Source organism: Ylistrum balloti, unplaced genomic scaffold (genome assembly GCF_031769215.1).
Source record: "Ylistrum balloti isolate Yb309-2 unplaced genomic scaffold, AGI_CSIRO_Ybal_v1 Utg371860, whole genome shotgun sequence".
In the NCBI taxonomy this organism is placed as follows: Eukaryota; Metazoa; Mollusca; class Bivalvia; order Pectinida; family Pectinidae; genus Ylistrum; species Ylistrum balloti.
The window spans coordinates 36217-55900 of NW_026782921.1; the positions used below are offsets into that span (position 1 = coordinate 36217).

The 19684-nt window shown below is 33.7% G+C and overlaps 1 protein-coding gene across 1 annotated transcript; it reads right to left on the reverse strand.

Moving 5' to 3' along the window:
* Positions 1-5476: 5476 nt before the first annotated feature.
* On the reverse strand, positions 5477-19684 carry LOC132563783 (transforming growth factor-beta-induced protein ig-h3-like). The gene is made up of 12 exons (XM_060228535.1): positions 19543-19684; positions 18996-19214; positions 17055-17237; positions 16518-16616; positions 15398-15511; positions 15052-15134; positions 9476-9644; positions 9005-9223; positions 7266-7448; positions 6778-6876; positions 5854-5976; positions 5477-5610 (listed from the first exon to the last, which is right to left on the reverse strand). Exons 1-12 carry the CDS (start codon positions 19682-19684, stop codon positions 5477-5479), a joined length of 1767 nt encoding a protein of 588 aa, XP_060084518.1.

Below are 19684 nucleotides of genomic sequence, written 5' to 3' on the forward strand. Positions count from 1 at the left end.
TTTGAAAGGAAGTTGTATCGTCTTCTCGATGTGTTAGAGATCACAGTGACGTTTTGAAATTTTCAGCCCATATTTATACCATTTCAATTTCAAAATTTGTTACATAAAGAGTGATATAATACCCGAGTGTGGTTCCCCGTGTAGTGTAAACGTGACTGTTATCAGGTAAAAGGACAGCTCTCACGTGTAGGTGGACGCTGGTCAATTGCTCAAGAAGTTCTTTTAATAGTATACAAAGTGTTATTAGGTCATCTGAATAAAAAGTATACATATTATTTAAGCTGATTTCCATTTATACAGCTGCTAGTGTCATTCATCGATATGTGACCTAACAAATAGAATTGTTTAATAAAGCCATAGAAGGCATTGGTGAGGCTTTATGTAACATCCTTGTATGTGGTGTTTTTTCATTATGTATCAAAGTGTTTGTATTTGTCCCTGGTGTGGAATATTCCGACACATTAACTTTATGGCATGCTTTGCCAAGTTTGGGAGTGCTTCCTGTGTATTTGTTTGGTATAATTTGTTATTGTGCGTTGACATTTTGATACATTTGTTCATGTGTTTTCATATTTTGGTATATTATTCCTTATGTATTGATATAGGTGAGTGCCTATCATCAGTATCCTTCAGACTTGGAAAACGAATCAGTTTAAAGCGATATTTATTAATTTGTTCATCTTTTAGACACATTTCTTTTATGTTTCAATTAAAATGCATCTAATCCAAATTTATAATTTTTTAAATGTCTCTCTGTTACATAAAAGTATTTATGAGATATATGTAGACGTATAGACTATGAAATTTATTCATATAGACAATGAATGGGAATAATGCTAGTAACTTAATAGCCGGAATGATTGTCAAGTGATTGTGTTTCAGTTTTAATGTTTTCATGAAATATAGGTTCACCTGTGATTAAATCGATTATCTTCTCAAATACCTTCAAGAATATTTCATGTTAACCTGTGATTAATTAGCATATTGTAAGAATATTGTATGACATTTATAGCAAAACATCCAAGTACCAACGCCTAGTGATTTACTTGTTCTTCTTTCTATTCAGCAATGTTTATTATTGTTGTCAACGTGTTGTTCTATATTGTCCAGTCCGTATGTATGTAGTAAAAGCAATTCAAGGCCATCAAGGGAAGAAAGTAACACACATCAACACAGGAACTCAACAAGATAGCATATCTGATCAGCACCTAATAAGGAGAACCCATGGCAGTGGTCAACAATCCATGCTTACCGACACGTGAGTAAGTAGCATTTGTCTTACGTGAACAAGGTTTCAAACAGACCATATAAGCACGTTTTACATAATTCCACATCGTACTACATGCTAGCTCTAAGATTCCAACTAAACAGTTCCATACCACATATATCATGTCTGTCGTATTTAACTTTTACTAATATATCAATAATTGCCCAGAAAGTTGAACTTAGAAACCATGCTTGAATAATGATTACACATTTATTATGTTCAGTGTATCATTTATATAAACAAAAGTCATCTCAGTGCGTTGTAACAACCGGAATATTTTTAATAAAAAATGTTTGGAAGTTTAACGGTTGATATTTTGATATTATGATCTAATTTCTGTGTATGTTATAGGGTTATACATATTAGATGTTAGTTAATGTTCTGGCTGGTTCCGATGTTGTATAATTCACTTGTCGTCGATAAAATACCAGAACCTCTTATTTTATTTTCTTGTACTTTTCTCGGAATATTCGTTTAAATAGTTGTATTGGTTATTTTTTCATAAAATTGGAATTTAAATGAAGATCCCATTAGCATTCCGATATTTTCTAGGTTCTTTGCAATATGTAGTTAAATGTAGAACCCTTGTCTCCAGCCTTTTACTTTTATATTTACATATTTTGATAATACCACTTCCTTCATCTATTGATAAGGTTCTTATACACAAACTAACTTCAGTGTTCTTCTAAGTGGGACATGTCGAATAAAGCGTGCAGTCCACAACACCAGCAGGAAAAATAGAAATAAAACGAACGAACGAACAAAACGTTTAGGTTATGACATACGTTTTGTTGTAAATTATTACAATCATTCATATCAAACTACTGAACAGAGTTAAGCTAAATCGCATCCAACCTCAAATTGAACTTACATGGAACTGAGTACACCATCTGAATATAAGTATACATAGTATGTCATGTTATGTCATCGTCCATGCTTTTTATAATATCAAAATTGATTTCTGACTTTTGCAGCCAGTGAGAAATACTCTATGGTATTTTACACTTATGACATATACGTATTTTTTCATTTTACTTTCCACAGGATAATACTAAAAATGTTGGATTTGTCGAATATTACATAATTTACACTCAAAGAATTGATCATTACTAGCGTCATATAATATAACAAGATAACACGGGTAGTTCTTTATGATGTTTGCATGCCTAGCGTAATCATCGCAGGCGATTATTTTAATGAATCATTATGACAATAGTAACAGTAGGGGAGATGATATTAACAATCCTACCTATAAGCCATCACGTCACTAAAAAGACCATTTAGTAACGGTTTAAATAACTTTCAAAACATGTCATCTTTGCAAAGTCTTTTTGTAATACAGATATATCATCCTGTAAAAAGGAGAAGGTATGCACACAGTAGAATTTTACGCGTTTCCAGCAAAACTTCAGTGTCCATTCATTGCATTTCCTGTTCTCTACAAGTTGATATACATATAATGATATGAATCAGATTCCTACTTTTGCAATCCAAGTCACTATTAGATTTCACTGTTTTCCCGTTCTTAAATCCAAGCAACCCCCTTCATGTATATAGGCCTGAAAACGTTAGCGAACTAAGCCAAGATGGGGATGGTAAGATTAAACCCAGGGAGCTATTTTCTTGACGTAATGTCATTGTACTCTATCACAATCACAATTGATTTCTGAGTTGTGCAGCCAATGAGAATTATTCCAGGGTATGTAACACTGGTGACATGTAAGTTAAATGTTTCAACGTGTGAATTATCTGGATCATAGGTAGATTCTTGGATAAATATCTACAATAGCAACAGAAAGGAATTGATGGCATTGTCAGAGGAAACGGGACTCAACTACACTCAAAGATCATCACTTTTTCGAAGAAAAATAATAATACTAGAAATTAAGCGTTTATTAAAGAGATTGAAATGCACACCAACTCCAAAAACTAATCCACAAGAACTTAAAGTTGAAGTGAAGGAATATACATGTACTCGAAGATTAAGGCTAGCTGAAAACTTCCACAACAGCAGCAGTTATCTCAAAGAGCTCGAAAGAGGATTTAGTAAGAAATAGATCGATGTCTAACCCAAGGAAAGGTAAGAACAAAACATTCGATTCTGTCTTTGAAAAAATCACCAAAGCTGAAAATGGCTTTATAAACCGAACTGTACCAAGTGACTTAACAAAGTTAATGACAGAGGAAAGTCAGCTTCGGTGAAATTTAGAACAATTATAATATTGTTATCAAAGAAACTGACGAGGAAGTAATGAACGCAGTTTCATAAAAACAAACAACTTGTCACCAAAATATTAATGAATTAACAGTTCTACGATAAGATTAAATGAACCAACGACAAAAAGTAATGAAAGAAAAAATGTAAACTCTTACATAGTCATAATTACTTATCGCAGTTTACTAACAATGAACAGGATTTATTTCATAATGGTGAAGGAGACAATTTTTACTGCCTTCCTAAAGACATAATCAAGACATTTCTAAAGATAGCACACTCCGACCGACCAAGGAAGGCCCTAGTCTTCTGGTATTTCATAAGGTATACTGTTCTCTGTACTGAAGCTTAAAACTACGTGCGAGATTATTTCAACTTTTTGAGCCATCATCCAGAAAGAGTTGAATATCATGTCATACTTGTAACTACAGTTATAATGAATTTACAGTTGTGAAATTGCACAGGATTGCATGGAGTTCTGTGCACGTTTTCTTCACGATAGAAAAACTTTGCCATTGCTCATCTGGGCGCATATTGTGCGGTTTTATCGAACTGACGTACGATTCTATCGTGGTTGATACGTTTGGAATATCTATTGAGTTCAAACTAGACTAACTTTTCGTTAATCTTCAATCCTTAATATTAGTTAACCATTTTAAGCAAACCGCACATAATATGCGATTGCGTCGCGCAGTTGTGGGCTAGATACCGTATTGTACGTGGTGGCGACGACGTGGTGCTTTGTGTTTTACCACAACTGTATATACCAACATCACATGTGAAATGAAAGTGAATACCTAAGAATGTTGAATTGAAATAACCCATCCACTTTGATACATCAAAGGTTAAAAAAGAAGCTGCAGAATCAGTGCCGAGAAAACACACATTTTCATTCAACAGCGAACATTATGAACAAATCAAAGGAAATGCAACGGAACAAACCTTGGAACGTGTAAGTTAAGAAATTGAAATCGTTTTCTAGACGGCTGTATCATGATTTGGAGTATGGACCAGGTAAAGTTAAATGTTTTTTTGCAATTATTTTAACGAACTGGACACAAATATTAAAGTTACAATGGCAATGGGCACTAATGATTAACCAATCGTCTCGATGTCTTGTCGGAATAATATTGAGATAACCGGGTATAGTTTCTAAGCCTACCGAGCCTACGATACTCAAGTATGATGTTGAAATCATCACACTCATCATGCAGCTTGGTGGAAAGATGTCTATGTTATGTTAGAAGAGCGCATTGATAAAATGTCTTATCTTAACATGCTAAATTTTATATCATGATGAGAATTGGAATTATTGTGTGAGTGTTGTGTGTGGGTTCGTTCGTTAGTATGTCCAGTGGTATTGTTGGGATCAGGCGGTTTACATTTTGCGAACTTGGATTCTATCAAAAGTAGCAGTTGATCATCCTTCCTCTACGTCTACATCAATTATCAACGTGATTCCTAACGCCGCCTTGTAAATCTTCTGTTTGTTCATATCTTAACATAAAGTAACAATGTGTCTGAAATAAGTGATGGAATTCCCAACACTCGCTGACGCCTGGACATTTTAATGGCCAAGCTCTGGTACCGATCTGTTTTCTTATAGCCATAGTTACAAGTCCTGTTCGCTATACGATAATGGCCATAGCTTATCCGCACCATGCTCTTTAGCACTATTGTGTCATAGCACTAGTCTATATCCCATACGATTCAATGGAGGTAAGTGCTATGGTGACAGGCCCACCTTTTGTGCATAAAGTTATTGATAACTACTGTCACTTTATTTTACACTGGTTTCTTATTTGTTGTGTAACTTATGTGTAGCAGTTATGAATACACTTTATCTTATCCATATTGTTATTTTCATGAAAGTTAGAAAAAGAATAAGAAACTTCTTAATTTTTATTTAGAAAAATAACAATATTTACAATGCAAACAATGAGCAACAATGATGATGAGGTATGGCTGTATACATAATGATATATATATGTTTCCTACTTCTTCCCAAATATTGCAGTTCCGAGGAACCTCAGAGGAACAAGCACGTGATCTATTATATGCACAACTCCATTTGTGGCTCCAATATCAGCTTTTGTTACTGTAGCGGTGTTCACATGGACTGACGAGCCTGTAAAAATGATTTATCAATATTTTATTTTCAATAAATGTAGACTTTGTGGTAACAATGATAATTGAATAAACAAATATAAAGTTTATACACTTTTCTATATGGAGTTAGCAGTTGATTTTACGCTGAGATAACAAAGACAAAATGACATGTCATAAATAATTCGTCTAGAGTCTTAAAGAAGATGCGTCTAAGGAGCTATTCTCAGAAGACAAACAATGTTACTTGCTTCCAACAGAGGACTTGCCCTACCTGAAGTTCCGATTCTAATGACGTCGTGATGAGTATCCAGTGTCCTGAGATGTTCCCTGTTGTAGAGACCGGCGGAATACTCGGTGTGTGGTACCACGTGATATTCCAGGATTTCTGAAAGTGCATCATGTATCATTATTGGTTAGTGGAAAATAAATAGTACCTTCCACTAATGACATAATCATCCGTACTTTGGCAATTAATGCTTAAGACAGGTACCATATCATAATCCCTTTTAATGATCGTAATCTAGATAACAATCGTACAGAGTAAAACATTAGTATCAGGAACAGACAACCTATACCCAATTAACAGGTAACTCTAACTTTTGTTCCTCTGTTTACATCAAAATGATAAAAAGCCCAGTTCATATTTTATAGTTTACAAAAGACACAAACATAATTAAACAAGTTACTAAGCTCCTGTGTCAGCGCTGATATACATACCGCTGACCTCTTCTAATATTCGGATTCAATGCATAATAAATAGTTTTGATATTTTGATTTATTATTCGAAATGTGCATAGCACGCTCAAACAAATTGGCCCTTTTAATACGTATTTAGAATTAGATATCATAGAGCCAAATAATGCAGTTAATGCAGTTAACTGTCTCGTCCTCCCACGACTCGTTTCTGATGATATGAGCTTAAAATTTGAAAATCAAGATTGATAAAAAAATGTAATGAGATTGATAATTCCTTAGAAAATATATAGATTCGGGAGACAATATTGTTTATATTTTAATAGACGAGATATTTGTATTATATGTCTGTCTGTATGTATGTATGTATGTATGTATGTATGTATGTATGTATGTATGTATAGCAGACTTTAGGTCAATAAAAGAAAGAATTCACCAAAAATACCCACTAAGATTCCACCCTTTTTTAATTTTGCCTATAGATATATCCTACCTTTAAGGAGCTGTGGGTTTGAGGCAAGGTTGTTCAATACTCTTGATCCAAGTCGTTGGAATGCGTCATTTGTTGGAGCGAAGACAGTGAGAGCGTCCCCTTTTTGTTAAAATGTTACAAATTAAAAACCTAGCAAAGAGTATTTCAATGTTTCAAAAATTGATAATGTTTTGATACAATGAAAAACAAAATGTATATATAACATATTATAATGTTAAAAGCAACGAGAAAAGGAAATCAATTTAATAAATAACACTCGCATGATTGATTTAACTTTTACATTTATTATTGTACTTTATTACATATACATATGTATGCCTGTAATATTTTCACCATCAATTGTATTCCTATCTTGTTTATAAAGCCTGAGATAATATTATCTTTATTTAAATCGTTTAAGTCCTCTTTTTATTCGCGATACATAATCGTCCCTCTAACTACAGCTCTGTCTATTATACATATTATCATGTCTACTGAAGTAAACTTACCTTGTAGAGCAGATACCAGATTAGCTTGTTTTACTTTCGATAACAAAACAGATAAATCCGGGGTACTGGAAGCGATATCGACGATGCTGCCCTCTGGTGGGAGCATTACTGTATCGATAACATGGATATATCCGTTGTCAGCCTGGATATCGAAGTTCGTTATAGTAGATCCTTCAACAGTTACTTTCTGTTGAGAAAAAGATGATGATGGAATATTTTACTAAGACGTTTGCCATGAATTGATATACATATTACATGAGAAAAAAAACTGTCTATATTTACAGAGTATCTGTAATGGAATTCAAGTTGTCTGAGCACATCTTTGAAGAAATAATCAAGAATTGCTAGGACAACATCAAACGTGAAGCAAGTATGTACATATCACGACGGATAACGTCTTTTTCTAAAATAAGTCTGGTTCACAATCTCGGAATGAAACAACAATTCAAACAGTTTATATCTAGATGTTACATATTTTGGTGTTTTAACCTATAATTTATCTTCTGGTCGTGTACATCTGATACATGGCATGTGTATTCTCCAACAGCCTCTAAATCTAAAGACAGTGTGTCTGTATTCTGTTGCGGTCTGGCTGAAAGATGTTATGAAAAATAATTACATACATTTCTCTCTTCGCTGGGAAACGATTTGTAGTAATGATTTTTGTAATCATCAGTTTTTTACGAAAACAATATTAAGAGAAAGCAATCATGTTTAATATATATGTGTACCAAAGTATTTCAGCTGAACTTTGAACTCTTGGGTCGTAGCCGGTCGCCTCCATCTCAACTGTGTCTTCATTTTGCGAAGACTTAACCTTGTCATTGATGCATGTTCAATTAAATAATTCGTATGAGCTGAAAACATCTTTGATCAATAAAAATGTATTGTCTCTCGACGCCTCGTCTTATTACTGTGAGGCAGGAAGCAGACGATGTTTGAACGTAATTATTTTATTTTTTTAATTTCAAAGAAATTAATTATTTATTGAACAAAGAGTAGTAAACAATCGATATATTAGATTAGAAAGTTTATCTTTTGATCATGATCGTTTAGAAGCTTTGCTTTGCTCCTTCAAACGTTTAAACATCATAGACAACCGAACCAACACGGACACAGAGTAGCCGACACATGAATTATTGGAATTAGATAGAACGTATATTTCGATAAGTAAACTTTGTAAAATTGCTCAGTGTGGTCACATTGTCTAATTTAGTCACGATGTATTTTAATCCGTTGCTAATTCGTCGCTACGGTCATTAACATTAAAATTAGTAATATTATTTAGATGCTTCTTTAATTACTCCTCTCTTTAATTATTACCGATATAAGTTTAACTAAATATACTTTCTCAATCTTCCCTGTTTCCTAATATCCTCATACACACTGCTTACATTTTAAGAAGCAATTTATATATATATGTTCAGGTTTATATGATTCAATAAAAGGGCAGTCCAAAGAATCCAGCAAAACGTCTTTTGGATTACGCTTTATATTGTAGCAATAGCAATACTTACAAGAAGTGGTATATGGAAGAAATTTTATAGACATGCATTTAACAGGGAAAATCAGTTACTCATAACATTTAACATATTTCTCAGTTTTAGTAGATAGTCTTCACATATGCTGGCTATCTTTTAAAATAGAAAGTTAGTACCAGTAGTTGTTAAAAGTTAAATCTGACCACAAGGCAAATAATAATTGCTGTAGTAAGTACCCGTTATGATAACATTAGTTACTTACATTATTATGGCTGTAAATGTTCAAACGAACTTTGCTACCAGCCAGTGTATCAAGTTGAGCCTCGTTAGATGCATCCTTCTTTTGAATAGATGCCGGCACCACGTGATACTTCAAAACGTTTGCGAGTGCGTTTACGTCACTGTTTAGTGAGGCTAGAAGGTCGGCAGGCAACTTAGCAAAGGCGGCATTGGAAGGAGCGAAAATGGTAAAGGTTCCTGTAATTGTCAAGACATGTTAAAATATCCTGTGATTATATGTCATAGCAAAACATATCATACAGCTTTCTAGAATCTCTTTCTCCTGTATCGTGAAACATAGTGGCACTTTATAATCAGTTTGTTTATGCATGAAAAGTTCATATTGAAAGAAACGAAGAAATTAAGACAATATCATCTTTTTTAACTTTCGTTTTGTCATTTTACATGTACATAAACACTGTAAAATCATTCCATTGTGTGACTACTGACCTTGTCCCAAGGCATCGGCTAAACCAGCTTTCTGTACCAAACTGACCAGTGTAGACTCGCTGGGCGACGACTGTAAAACCTGTACAAGGTTACGGCCCAGCACTGCATGTAGAGCGAGGGTGAGACAGAATACTACACGGAGCATTTTGAAAGGAAGTTGTATCGTCTTCTCAATGTGTTAGAGATCACAGTGACGTTTGGCGATTTACAGCTCATATTTATACCATTTTAAATTTGTTTCATAAAGAGTTATGTAATTCCCGAGTGCGGTTCCCCGTGTAGTATAAACGTGACTGTTATCAGGTAAGGGGACAGCCTTCACGTGTAGGTGGACGCTGGTCAATTCCTCAAGAGGACAGTTAATGCTATCATTAATCTATATATGACCTCACAAATAGAATTGCTTTATAAAGCTTTGGTAGGCAATGGTGAGGTTTTATATTACAGCCTTGCGTTTGGTGCTTTTGTCATTAATGTATCAATGTGTTTGTGTATTTGTCCCGAACTTAATGTTGAATATTCCAGGAGTGCTTTCTGTGCATTTTTGTTTGGTATTTTTTCGCTGAACGTTTGATGTATTTGTTTATGTGTTTTGATACTTTGCTATATTTATACTTATGTATTGATATTTTGCACTGATGAAGTTGTATGTATAGATGAATGCCTATCCTCGGTATATTTTAGCCTGAGAGAACGAATCAGTTTAAAACGATATCTATTTACTTTTTCTTTGTTTTAGACCAAAATTTGTCATGTTCCAATTAAAACCGTATCTAATCCCAATTTAATGGTACAATTTTACTTTATCATAATGCTGATATTTTAGATGTCTCTCTGTCACAAAAAAGTATTTATGAGCTGTATGTAGAAGTACAGACTATGACATCCATTCGTATAGACAATGAATGGTAAGAATTTTAGTTCAGTAAATAGACGGAATGATTGTCCAGCAATGGTGTATTTTTGTTTTTTTTCTTTTTTATGGATATATTTCATATGCAGGGTATTGCTTTTACCTCTGAAATGAGAAACAGGTTAACCTGTGATTATTTGACATCGATTATCTTATAATAAATAAATACCTTCAAGAATATTTCATCAATTAAGTTACGATAAATAAGTTAGAATATTGTATGACATTCTACCTATTGCAAAACATCGAAGTATAAATGCCTTGTGCTTTTATTTTTTCTCCTTCCTATTCAGCAATGTTTCTTGTTGTTATAGTGTTCATCTATATCATCCAGTCCGTATGTATGTAGGACAAACAATTCAACGGTGCCAAGGAAAGTTAGTAACATACATCAACACAAGAATTCAACAAGATTGCATATCTGACCACCACCATATGACTAGAACACATGACAATGGTCAACAATCCATGCTGACCGACAAATGAGTAAGTAGTATGTGACTAACGTGAACATAGTTTTCAAACAGAACACAAAATAACGTTTTATGATTCCTATCATATTACCTGCTAGCTCAAACATTCCAACCAAACAGCTCCACACAAAATATATCATGCCATATTTTATTTTTACTTATATACCAATAATTGTCCCAAAAGTTAGAAACCATGCTTGAATAATGATTACATATTTATTATGTTCTGTGATTTAGTGATTCCAGATGGTCAGTGTTGTTGTTGTGGCTTCCAGTATCAATTATATCAACAAAAGTCCTCTCAGTACGTTACGACAACCGGAATATTTTTAATGAAAAATGTTTGAAAGTTTATCGGTTGATATTATGATCTTATTTCTGTGTGTGATATGGGGTCATACATATTAGATGTAAATTAATTGTCTGGTTGGTTCCGATGTTGCATAGCTTGTTCTCATGTGGGAAAGTAATATTACTGATTGACAAAAATATACTATTTATACGATTGTCGTCGATGAAATACCAGAACACCTTATTTTATTTTTCTCGTACTTTTTCCGGAATATTCGTGTAAATAGTTATGTTGCCTATTAATTCATATTGTTTAATTAAAGTTGTGTATGAATGAAGATCCCATTAACATTCTGATATTTTCTATGTTGTTTACAATATGTTAAAATGAAGAACACTTGTCTCCAGCCTTTTATTTTTGTATTGACATGTTTTGATAATACATTTCGTTCATCTATTGATACGGTTCATGTTTACAAACTAAATCAAATGGGATTCTATGATGGACAAGCCTTACACAAGACGTTCAGTCCACTCCACTAACATGGGAAAAACAATCAAATGAAAGAAAAAAAACACATTTTGACTATGGCAAACGTTTTGTTGTAAATCGTAAGCATCATTAATATCAAACTACTTAACAGAGTTAAGCTAAATCGCAGCCACCTTCCTTTTGATATTACATGGACTATATACCCCGTCTGAAAATGTGAGCATCACGTCCTTTTTGATAATTCAATACCTATCATACTGACTAATAGGGTATGCTATTTCCTTCTTTTTCATATTTTAACATGTTAAGCTCGATTTCATTTTATTCCAAACTCAATGTCGAATTTCCATAATTTTCTCAAATTATTGAAAATCATTAAAAAGATAACATCAACACGGGAAGTTCTTTAACTATATATTTGCATGCCTAGCGATCATCCGCAGGCGATTATTTTACAGAGTCATTATGACAATAGTAACAGTAGGGGAGATGATATTGCTCCTACCTATAAGCCATCACGTCACTAAAAAGACCATTTAGTAACGGTTTAAATAACTTTCAAAACATGTCATCTTTGCAAAGTCTTTTTGTAATACCCAGATATATCATCCTGTAAAAAGGAGATAGGTGTGCACACAGTAGAATTTTACGCGTTTCCAGTGAACTTCACTCCATTCATTGCATTTCCTGTTCTCTACAAGTTGTACATATAATGATATGAATCAGATTCCTACTTTTGCAATCCAAGTCACTATTAGATTTCACTGTTTTCCCGTTCTTAAATGCCAAGCAACCCCCTTCATGTATATAGGCCTGAAAACGTTAGCGAACTAAGCCAAGATGGGGATGGTAAGATTAAACCCAGGGAGCTATATATATATATACGTAATGTCATTGTACTCTATATCACAATTGATTTCTGAGTTGTGCAGCCAATGCGAATTATTCCAGGGTATGTAACACTGGTGACATGTAAGTTAAATGTTTCAACGTGTGAATTATCTGGATCATAGGTAGATTCTTGGATAAATATCTACAATAGCAACAGAAAGGAATTGATGGCATTGTCAGAGGAAACGGGACGACTACACTCAAAGATCATCACTTTTTTGAAGAAAAATAATAATACTAGAAATTAAGCGTTTATTAAAGAGATTGAAATGCACACCAACTCCAAAAACTAATCCACAAGAACTTAAAGTTGAAGTGAAGGAATATACATGTACTCGAAGATTAAGGCTAGCTGAAAACTTCCACAACAGCAGCAGTTATCTCAAAGAGCTCGAAAGAGGATTTAGTAAGAAATAGATCGATGTCTAACCCAAGGAAAGGTAAGAACAAAACATTCGATTCTGTCTTTGAAAAAATCACCAAAGCTGAAAATGGCTTTATAAACCGAACTGTACCAAGTGACTTAACAAAGTTAATGACAGAGGAAAGTCAGCTTCGGTGAAATTTAGAACAATTATAATATTGTTATCAAAGAAACTGACGAGGAAGTAATGAACGCAGTTTCATAAAAACAAACAACTTGTCACCAAAATATTAATGAATTAACAGTTCTACGATAAGATTAAATGAACCAACGACAAAAAGTAATGAAAGAAAAAATGTAAACTCTTACATAGTCATAATTACTTATCGCAGTTTACTAACAATGAACAGGATTTATTTCATAATGGTGAAGGAGACAATTTTTACTGCCTTCCTAAAGACATAATCAAGACATTTCTAAAGATAGCACACTCCGACCGACCAAGGAAGGCCCTAGTTTTCTGGTATTTCATAAGGTATACTGTTCTCTGTACTGAAGCTTAAAACTACGTGCGAGATTATTTCAACTTTTTGAGCCATCATCCAGAAAGAGTTGAATATCATGTCATACTTGTAACTACAGTTATAATGAATTTACAGTTGTGAAATTGCACAGGATTGCATGGAGTTCTGTGCACGTTTTCTTCACGATAGAAAAACTTTGCCATTGCTCATCTGGGCGCATATTGTGCGGTTTTATCGAACTGACGTACGATTCTATCGTGGTTGATACGTTTGGAATATCTATTGAGTTCAAACTAGACTAACTTTTCGTTAATCTTCAATCCTTAATATTAGTTAACCATTTTAAGCAAACCGCAAAAAATATGCGATTGTGTCGCAGTTGTGGGTTGTATTGTGCGTGGTGGCGACGACGTGGTGCTTTGTGTTTTACCACAACTGTATATACCAACATCACATGTGAAATGAAAGTGAATACCTAAGAATGTTGAATTGAAATAACCCATCCACTTTGATACATCAAAGGTTAAAAAAGAAGCTGCAGAATCAGTGCCGAGAAAACACACATTTTCATTCAACAGCGAACATTATGAACAAATCAAAGGAAATGCAACGGAACAAACCTTGGAACGTGTAAGTTAAGAAATTGAAATCGTTTTCTAGACGGCTGTATCATGATTTGGAGTATGGACCAGGTAAAGTTAAATGTTTTTTTGCAATTATTTTAACGAACTGGACACAAATATTAAAGTTACAATGGCAATGGGCACTAATGATTAACCAATCGTCTCGATGTCTTGTCGGATAATAAGATAACCGGGTATAGTTTCTAAGCCTACCGAGCCTACGATACTCAAGTATGATGTTGAAATCATCACACTCATCATGCAGCTTGGTGGAAAGATGTCTATGTTATGTTAGAAGAGCGCATTGATAAAATGTCTTATCATTTAGAATTGGAATTATGTGTGTGAGTGTTCGTTTGGGTTCGTGTCGTTAGTATGTCCAGTGGTATTGTTGGAATCAGGCGGTTTAAATTTTGCGAACTTGGATTCTATCAAAAGTAGCAGTTGATCATCCTTCCTCTACGTCTACATCAATTATCAACGTGATTCCTGACGCCTCCTTCCAAATCTTCTGTTTGTTCATATTTTAACATAAATTGACAATGTGTCTGACATAAGTGATGGACTTCCTAACACTCGCTGACTCCTGGACGTTTTAATGGCCAAGACTCTACCTAAGTGATGAAATTACCAACACTGCTTTTCATTTGAATTATAGCCATAGTTACAAGTCCTGTTCGCTATACGATAATGGCCATAGCTTATCCGCACCATGCTCATAGCACTCGTCTATATCCCATCCGATTCAAGGGAGGTAAGTGCTACGTTGACAGGCCCACCTTTTGTGCATAAAGTTGTTGATAACTACTGTCACTTTACTGGTTTTTATGAAAGTAAGAAAAATCTTAAGAAACTTCTTTAATTTTATTAAGAAAAATAAGAATATTTACAATGCAAAAATGAGAAAAAATGAAGATGAGGTATGGCTGTGTACATAATGATATATATGTTTCCTACTTCTTCCCAAATATTGCAGTTCCGAGGAACCTCAGGGGAACAAGCACGTGATCTATTATATGCACAACTCCATTTGTGGCTGCGATATCAGCTTTTGTTACTCTGGCGTTGTTCACATAGACTGACGAACCTGTAAACAAAATGATTTTATCAATATTTTAGTATCAGTTAAAGTAGACTGTGTTGTAACTGTGTGATAACTAAATAAACAAATATAAAGTTTATATATTTTCATATATCGAGTTAGCAGTTTATTTTTGAGATAACAAAGACAAAATTACATGTCATACATAATTTGTCTAGAGTCTTAAAGAAGGTCTGTCTAAGGAGACAGTTTCAGAAGACAAACAAATATCACATACATGTTCCATATAATATATATACTTGCCATACCTAAAGTTCCAATTCTGACGACGTCGTGATGAGTATCCAGTGTCCTGAGATATTCCCTATTGTAGAGACCGGCGGAATACTCAGTGTGTGGTACCACGTGATATTCCAGGATTTCTGAATGTAAGAGCATCATGTGTCACTATTGATGACTGGGCAATTTGTATTACCTTCCACTAATGACATAATCTACCGACGAAACAAACTTTTGGAACAGGAAATATGCATGACAAAATTTGTATTAGCCAACAAATTGCTAGAAAACCAATCCAAAAGTTACTTAATTCATTTTAAAAAATTGCATATGTGTTATAGACAATAATACTTAAATATAAATACAATCCATCCCCTCTTTCTATCAATCCTTCAATAAGCTTTTTACATTGGAATTTAAGACAGGTACACTATCAAATTCCCTTTAGATAATGATCGTGGTTTAGATAAAAATCGTACAGAGTAAACCATAGTATCTATAGCAGACAATATACCTAATTAACATGTAACTCCTATTGTTGTTCCTCTATTTACATCAAATTAATGAAAAGTCTACGTCATATATCATAGTTTACAAAAGATACAAACATTATCAAAACAAGTTCCTATGCTCTTATATCAGCGCCGCTAAATATATTAAAAAAAAACAGATTTATTAAGGTTATGTGTTACCGCTGACCTCTTTTCACTGATTCTAATTAAGGATTCAATACATCAAGAACAGTTTTGATATTTTGATCACCGAAATGTATAATTATTAATGTGCAAAGCACGCACAAGCAAATTGGCCCTTTCGATAGATATTAGAATTAGATACATAGAGCCAATTAAAGCAGTAACTGAACTACTTATCTCGTCCTCCCATGACTCGTTACTGATGCCACAGGCTGAAAGTTTGAAACCTAAGCTGCCACTGAGTAAAGATTGATCCAAAGAAATGTAAAGATATTGATCATTCCTTAGGACAATATGTAGATTCTAGAGTCAATATTATTTATATTATAGACGAAGACTTGTATTATATGTATATATGGAAGACTTTCGGTTCGGTCAATAAAAGAAAGAATTCACCAAAAAATACCTGGCAGAATTTCACCCTACTTTAATTGCGCCTATAGATATATCCTACCCTTAAGAAGTTGTGGGTTTGAGGCAAGGTTGTTCAATATTGTTGATCCAAGTCGTTGGAATGCGTCATCCGTTGGAGCAAAGACAGTGAGTGCGTCCCCTTTGTGATAAAAATGTTACAAAATCAAAACATCGTAAAAAGTTTTTCAATGTTTCAAAATTGATAATCTTTTATACAATGAAAGACAAATGCATATATAACATAATATCCATAATGTTAAAAGCTATCAATGTTAAGAATAAGGAAATCAACTTAATAAATACAACGTTTTGCCAAAATCTCAAACACTCGTACGATTTAACTTGGTTTACATTTATTATTGCACTTTATTACATATACATATGTATGCCTTTAATACTTTCACTATCATTTGTATTTCTATCTTGTTTATAAAGCCTGATATAATGTTCTCTTTTCTTAAATTTTTAAGTGCCCTTTTTATTCGAGATACATAATATTCCACAATTGTCATTGTGACTACAGTAACTACAGCTTCGTCTTTTATATTTATTATCATCTCTTCTGAAATAGAATTACCTTGTAGAGCAGATACCAGATTAGCTGATTTGACTTTCGATAACAAAACAGATAATTCCGGGGCACCGGAAGCGATATCGACGATGCTGCCCTCTGGTGGGAGCATTACTGTATCGATAACATGGATATATCCGTTGTCAGCCTCGATATCGAAGTTCGTTATAGTAGATCCTTCAACAGTTACTTTCTGTTGAGAAAAAGATGATGATGGAATATTTTACTAAGACGTTTGCCATGAATTGATCTACATATTACATGAGAAAAAACTGTCTATATTTACAGAGTATCTGTAATGGAATTCAAGTTGTCTGAGCACATCTTTGAAGAAATAATCAAGAATTGCTAGGGCAACATTAAACGCTAAGCAAGTATGTACATATCACGACGGATAACGTCTTTTTCTAAAATAAGTCTGGTTTACAAACTCGAAATGAAACAACAATTCAAACAATTTATATCTAGATGTTACATATTTTGGTGTTTTAACCTATAATTCATCTTCTAGTCGTGTACAGCTGATACATGGCATGTGTATTCTCCAACAGCCTCTAAATCTAAAGACAGTGTGTCTGTATTCTGTAGAAGCCGCGATTATTGCAATTACGTTATTTACTACAGTACAGTGTAAATAATGATGACCAATACAAATTTAACTACATGCAATATATCAATCTTTCATGTTTTCTAATCAATTGATAATTATATTCATCACCATAATATTAACAAGTGAACTGCTAATGAGTTAATACATATATATAACTGAATATTACTTGGGTCATGTGACACTTGATACAGCTGGGAAACGAGTTTTAGTAATATGTTTTGTAATCATCAGTTTTATACAAAACACAATAAATAGAGAGAGCAAAGAAAAAATAATACGTATGATGTAAAAGTGTATCAAAATTTTCAGCTGAGCTTTGAACTCTTGAGTCGAAACAGGTCGCTTCAATCTCTATTGTTTCTTCATTTTGCTATGACATAACCTTGGCATTGATGCATATTCAATGAAATTATTCGTAAGTATGAACAGAAAACATCTCTGAATAACGAACATTTATTGTCGATTAATTTTTCAACGACGCGAGTCTCTCGACGCGCTATCGTATTCCGTAAGCCAAGAAGCAGACGATGTTTGAACGTGATTATTATCTTAATTTAATAGAAATGTATTTGTTTATTAATTGAATGAAGCCATTTTGTAACAAATATTAGAGGGTTTGTCTGTTGAGCATGATCGTTTAGAAGCTTTTTTACTTTACTATTTCAAACGTCAAAACATCAAACAACTGAACCAACATAGACACAGAGCAGCCGAAACATGAATAATGATTGGAATTAGCTAGAACTTTTATTTGAATAAGTGAACTTTGTATCATTGCTCAGTGTGGTCAGATAATCTAATTTAGTCACGATGTATTTTAATCCGTTGTTGTCTAGTTGCTACGGCCATTAACTTACAAAATGGTAATATTATTTAGATGTTTTGTAAATCTTTCTGCACGTTGATTATTACGAATATAAGTGTATCTAAATGTAAAGTCTCACCATTCCGCGTTCCCTAATATACACATTTCTTACATTTTAGGAAGCAATTTATTCAGGCTTATATGATTCAACAAAAGGAAGTCAAAGGAATCCAGCAAAATGGCTTTTGGATTACGCTTTATATTGAAGCAATAGCGATACTTGTAAGAAGAGGCATATGTAAGAAATATTACGGACATGCATTAAAAAGGGAGAATTAATTATTCATTACATTTAACATATTTCTCAGTTTTAGTAGATAGTCTTCCCGTATGTTGGCTTTTCTTTTAAAATAGAAAGTTAGTACCAGTAAATGTTAAATGTTAAATTTGACCAAAAGGCAAATAACAATTGCTGAAACATCTATACATGTATATTATCATAGTAAGTACCTGCTGTGATAGCATTAGTTACTTACATGATTATGGCTGTAGATGTTCAGACGAACTTTGCTACCAGCCAGTGTATCAAGTTGAGCCTCGTTGGAAGCATCCTTCTTTTGAATAGATCCCTGCACCACGTGATACTTCAAAACGTTTGCGAGTGCGTTTACGTCACTGTTAAGTGAGGCTAGAAGGTCGGCAGGCAACTTAGCAAAGGCGGCATTGGAAGGAGCGAAAATGGTAAAGGTTCCTGTAATTGGCAAGACATGTTAAAATATCCTGTGTTTATATGCCATAGCAAAATGTATTATAAAGTCTTTTTTGAAACGTTTTTTTCCTGTATTGCTAAAACGTAGTGGCACTTTATAATCAATTTGTATATGCGTGAAAATTATTTCTTAATTATTATTGTAAGAAACGAAGAAATTAAGACAATCATCTTTTTAAATTTTCTTTTTTTCGTTTTATAAAAAGAAATACGTTATCAAAAATAAAGGAACGTCTGATAACTTGTGCTGAAAAGTCAAGCAACATGTATATAGCAACTGTAAAAATCATTACATTGTATGACTACTGACCTTGTCCCAAGGCACCGGCTAAACCAGCTTTCTGTACCAAACTGACCAGCGTAGACTCGCTTGGCGACGACTGTAACACCTGTACAAGGTTACGGCCAAGCACCATATGTAGAGCGAGGGTGAGACAGAATACACGGAGCAT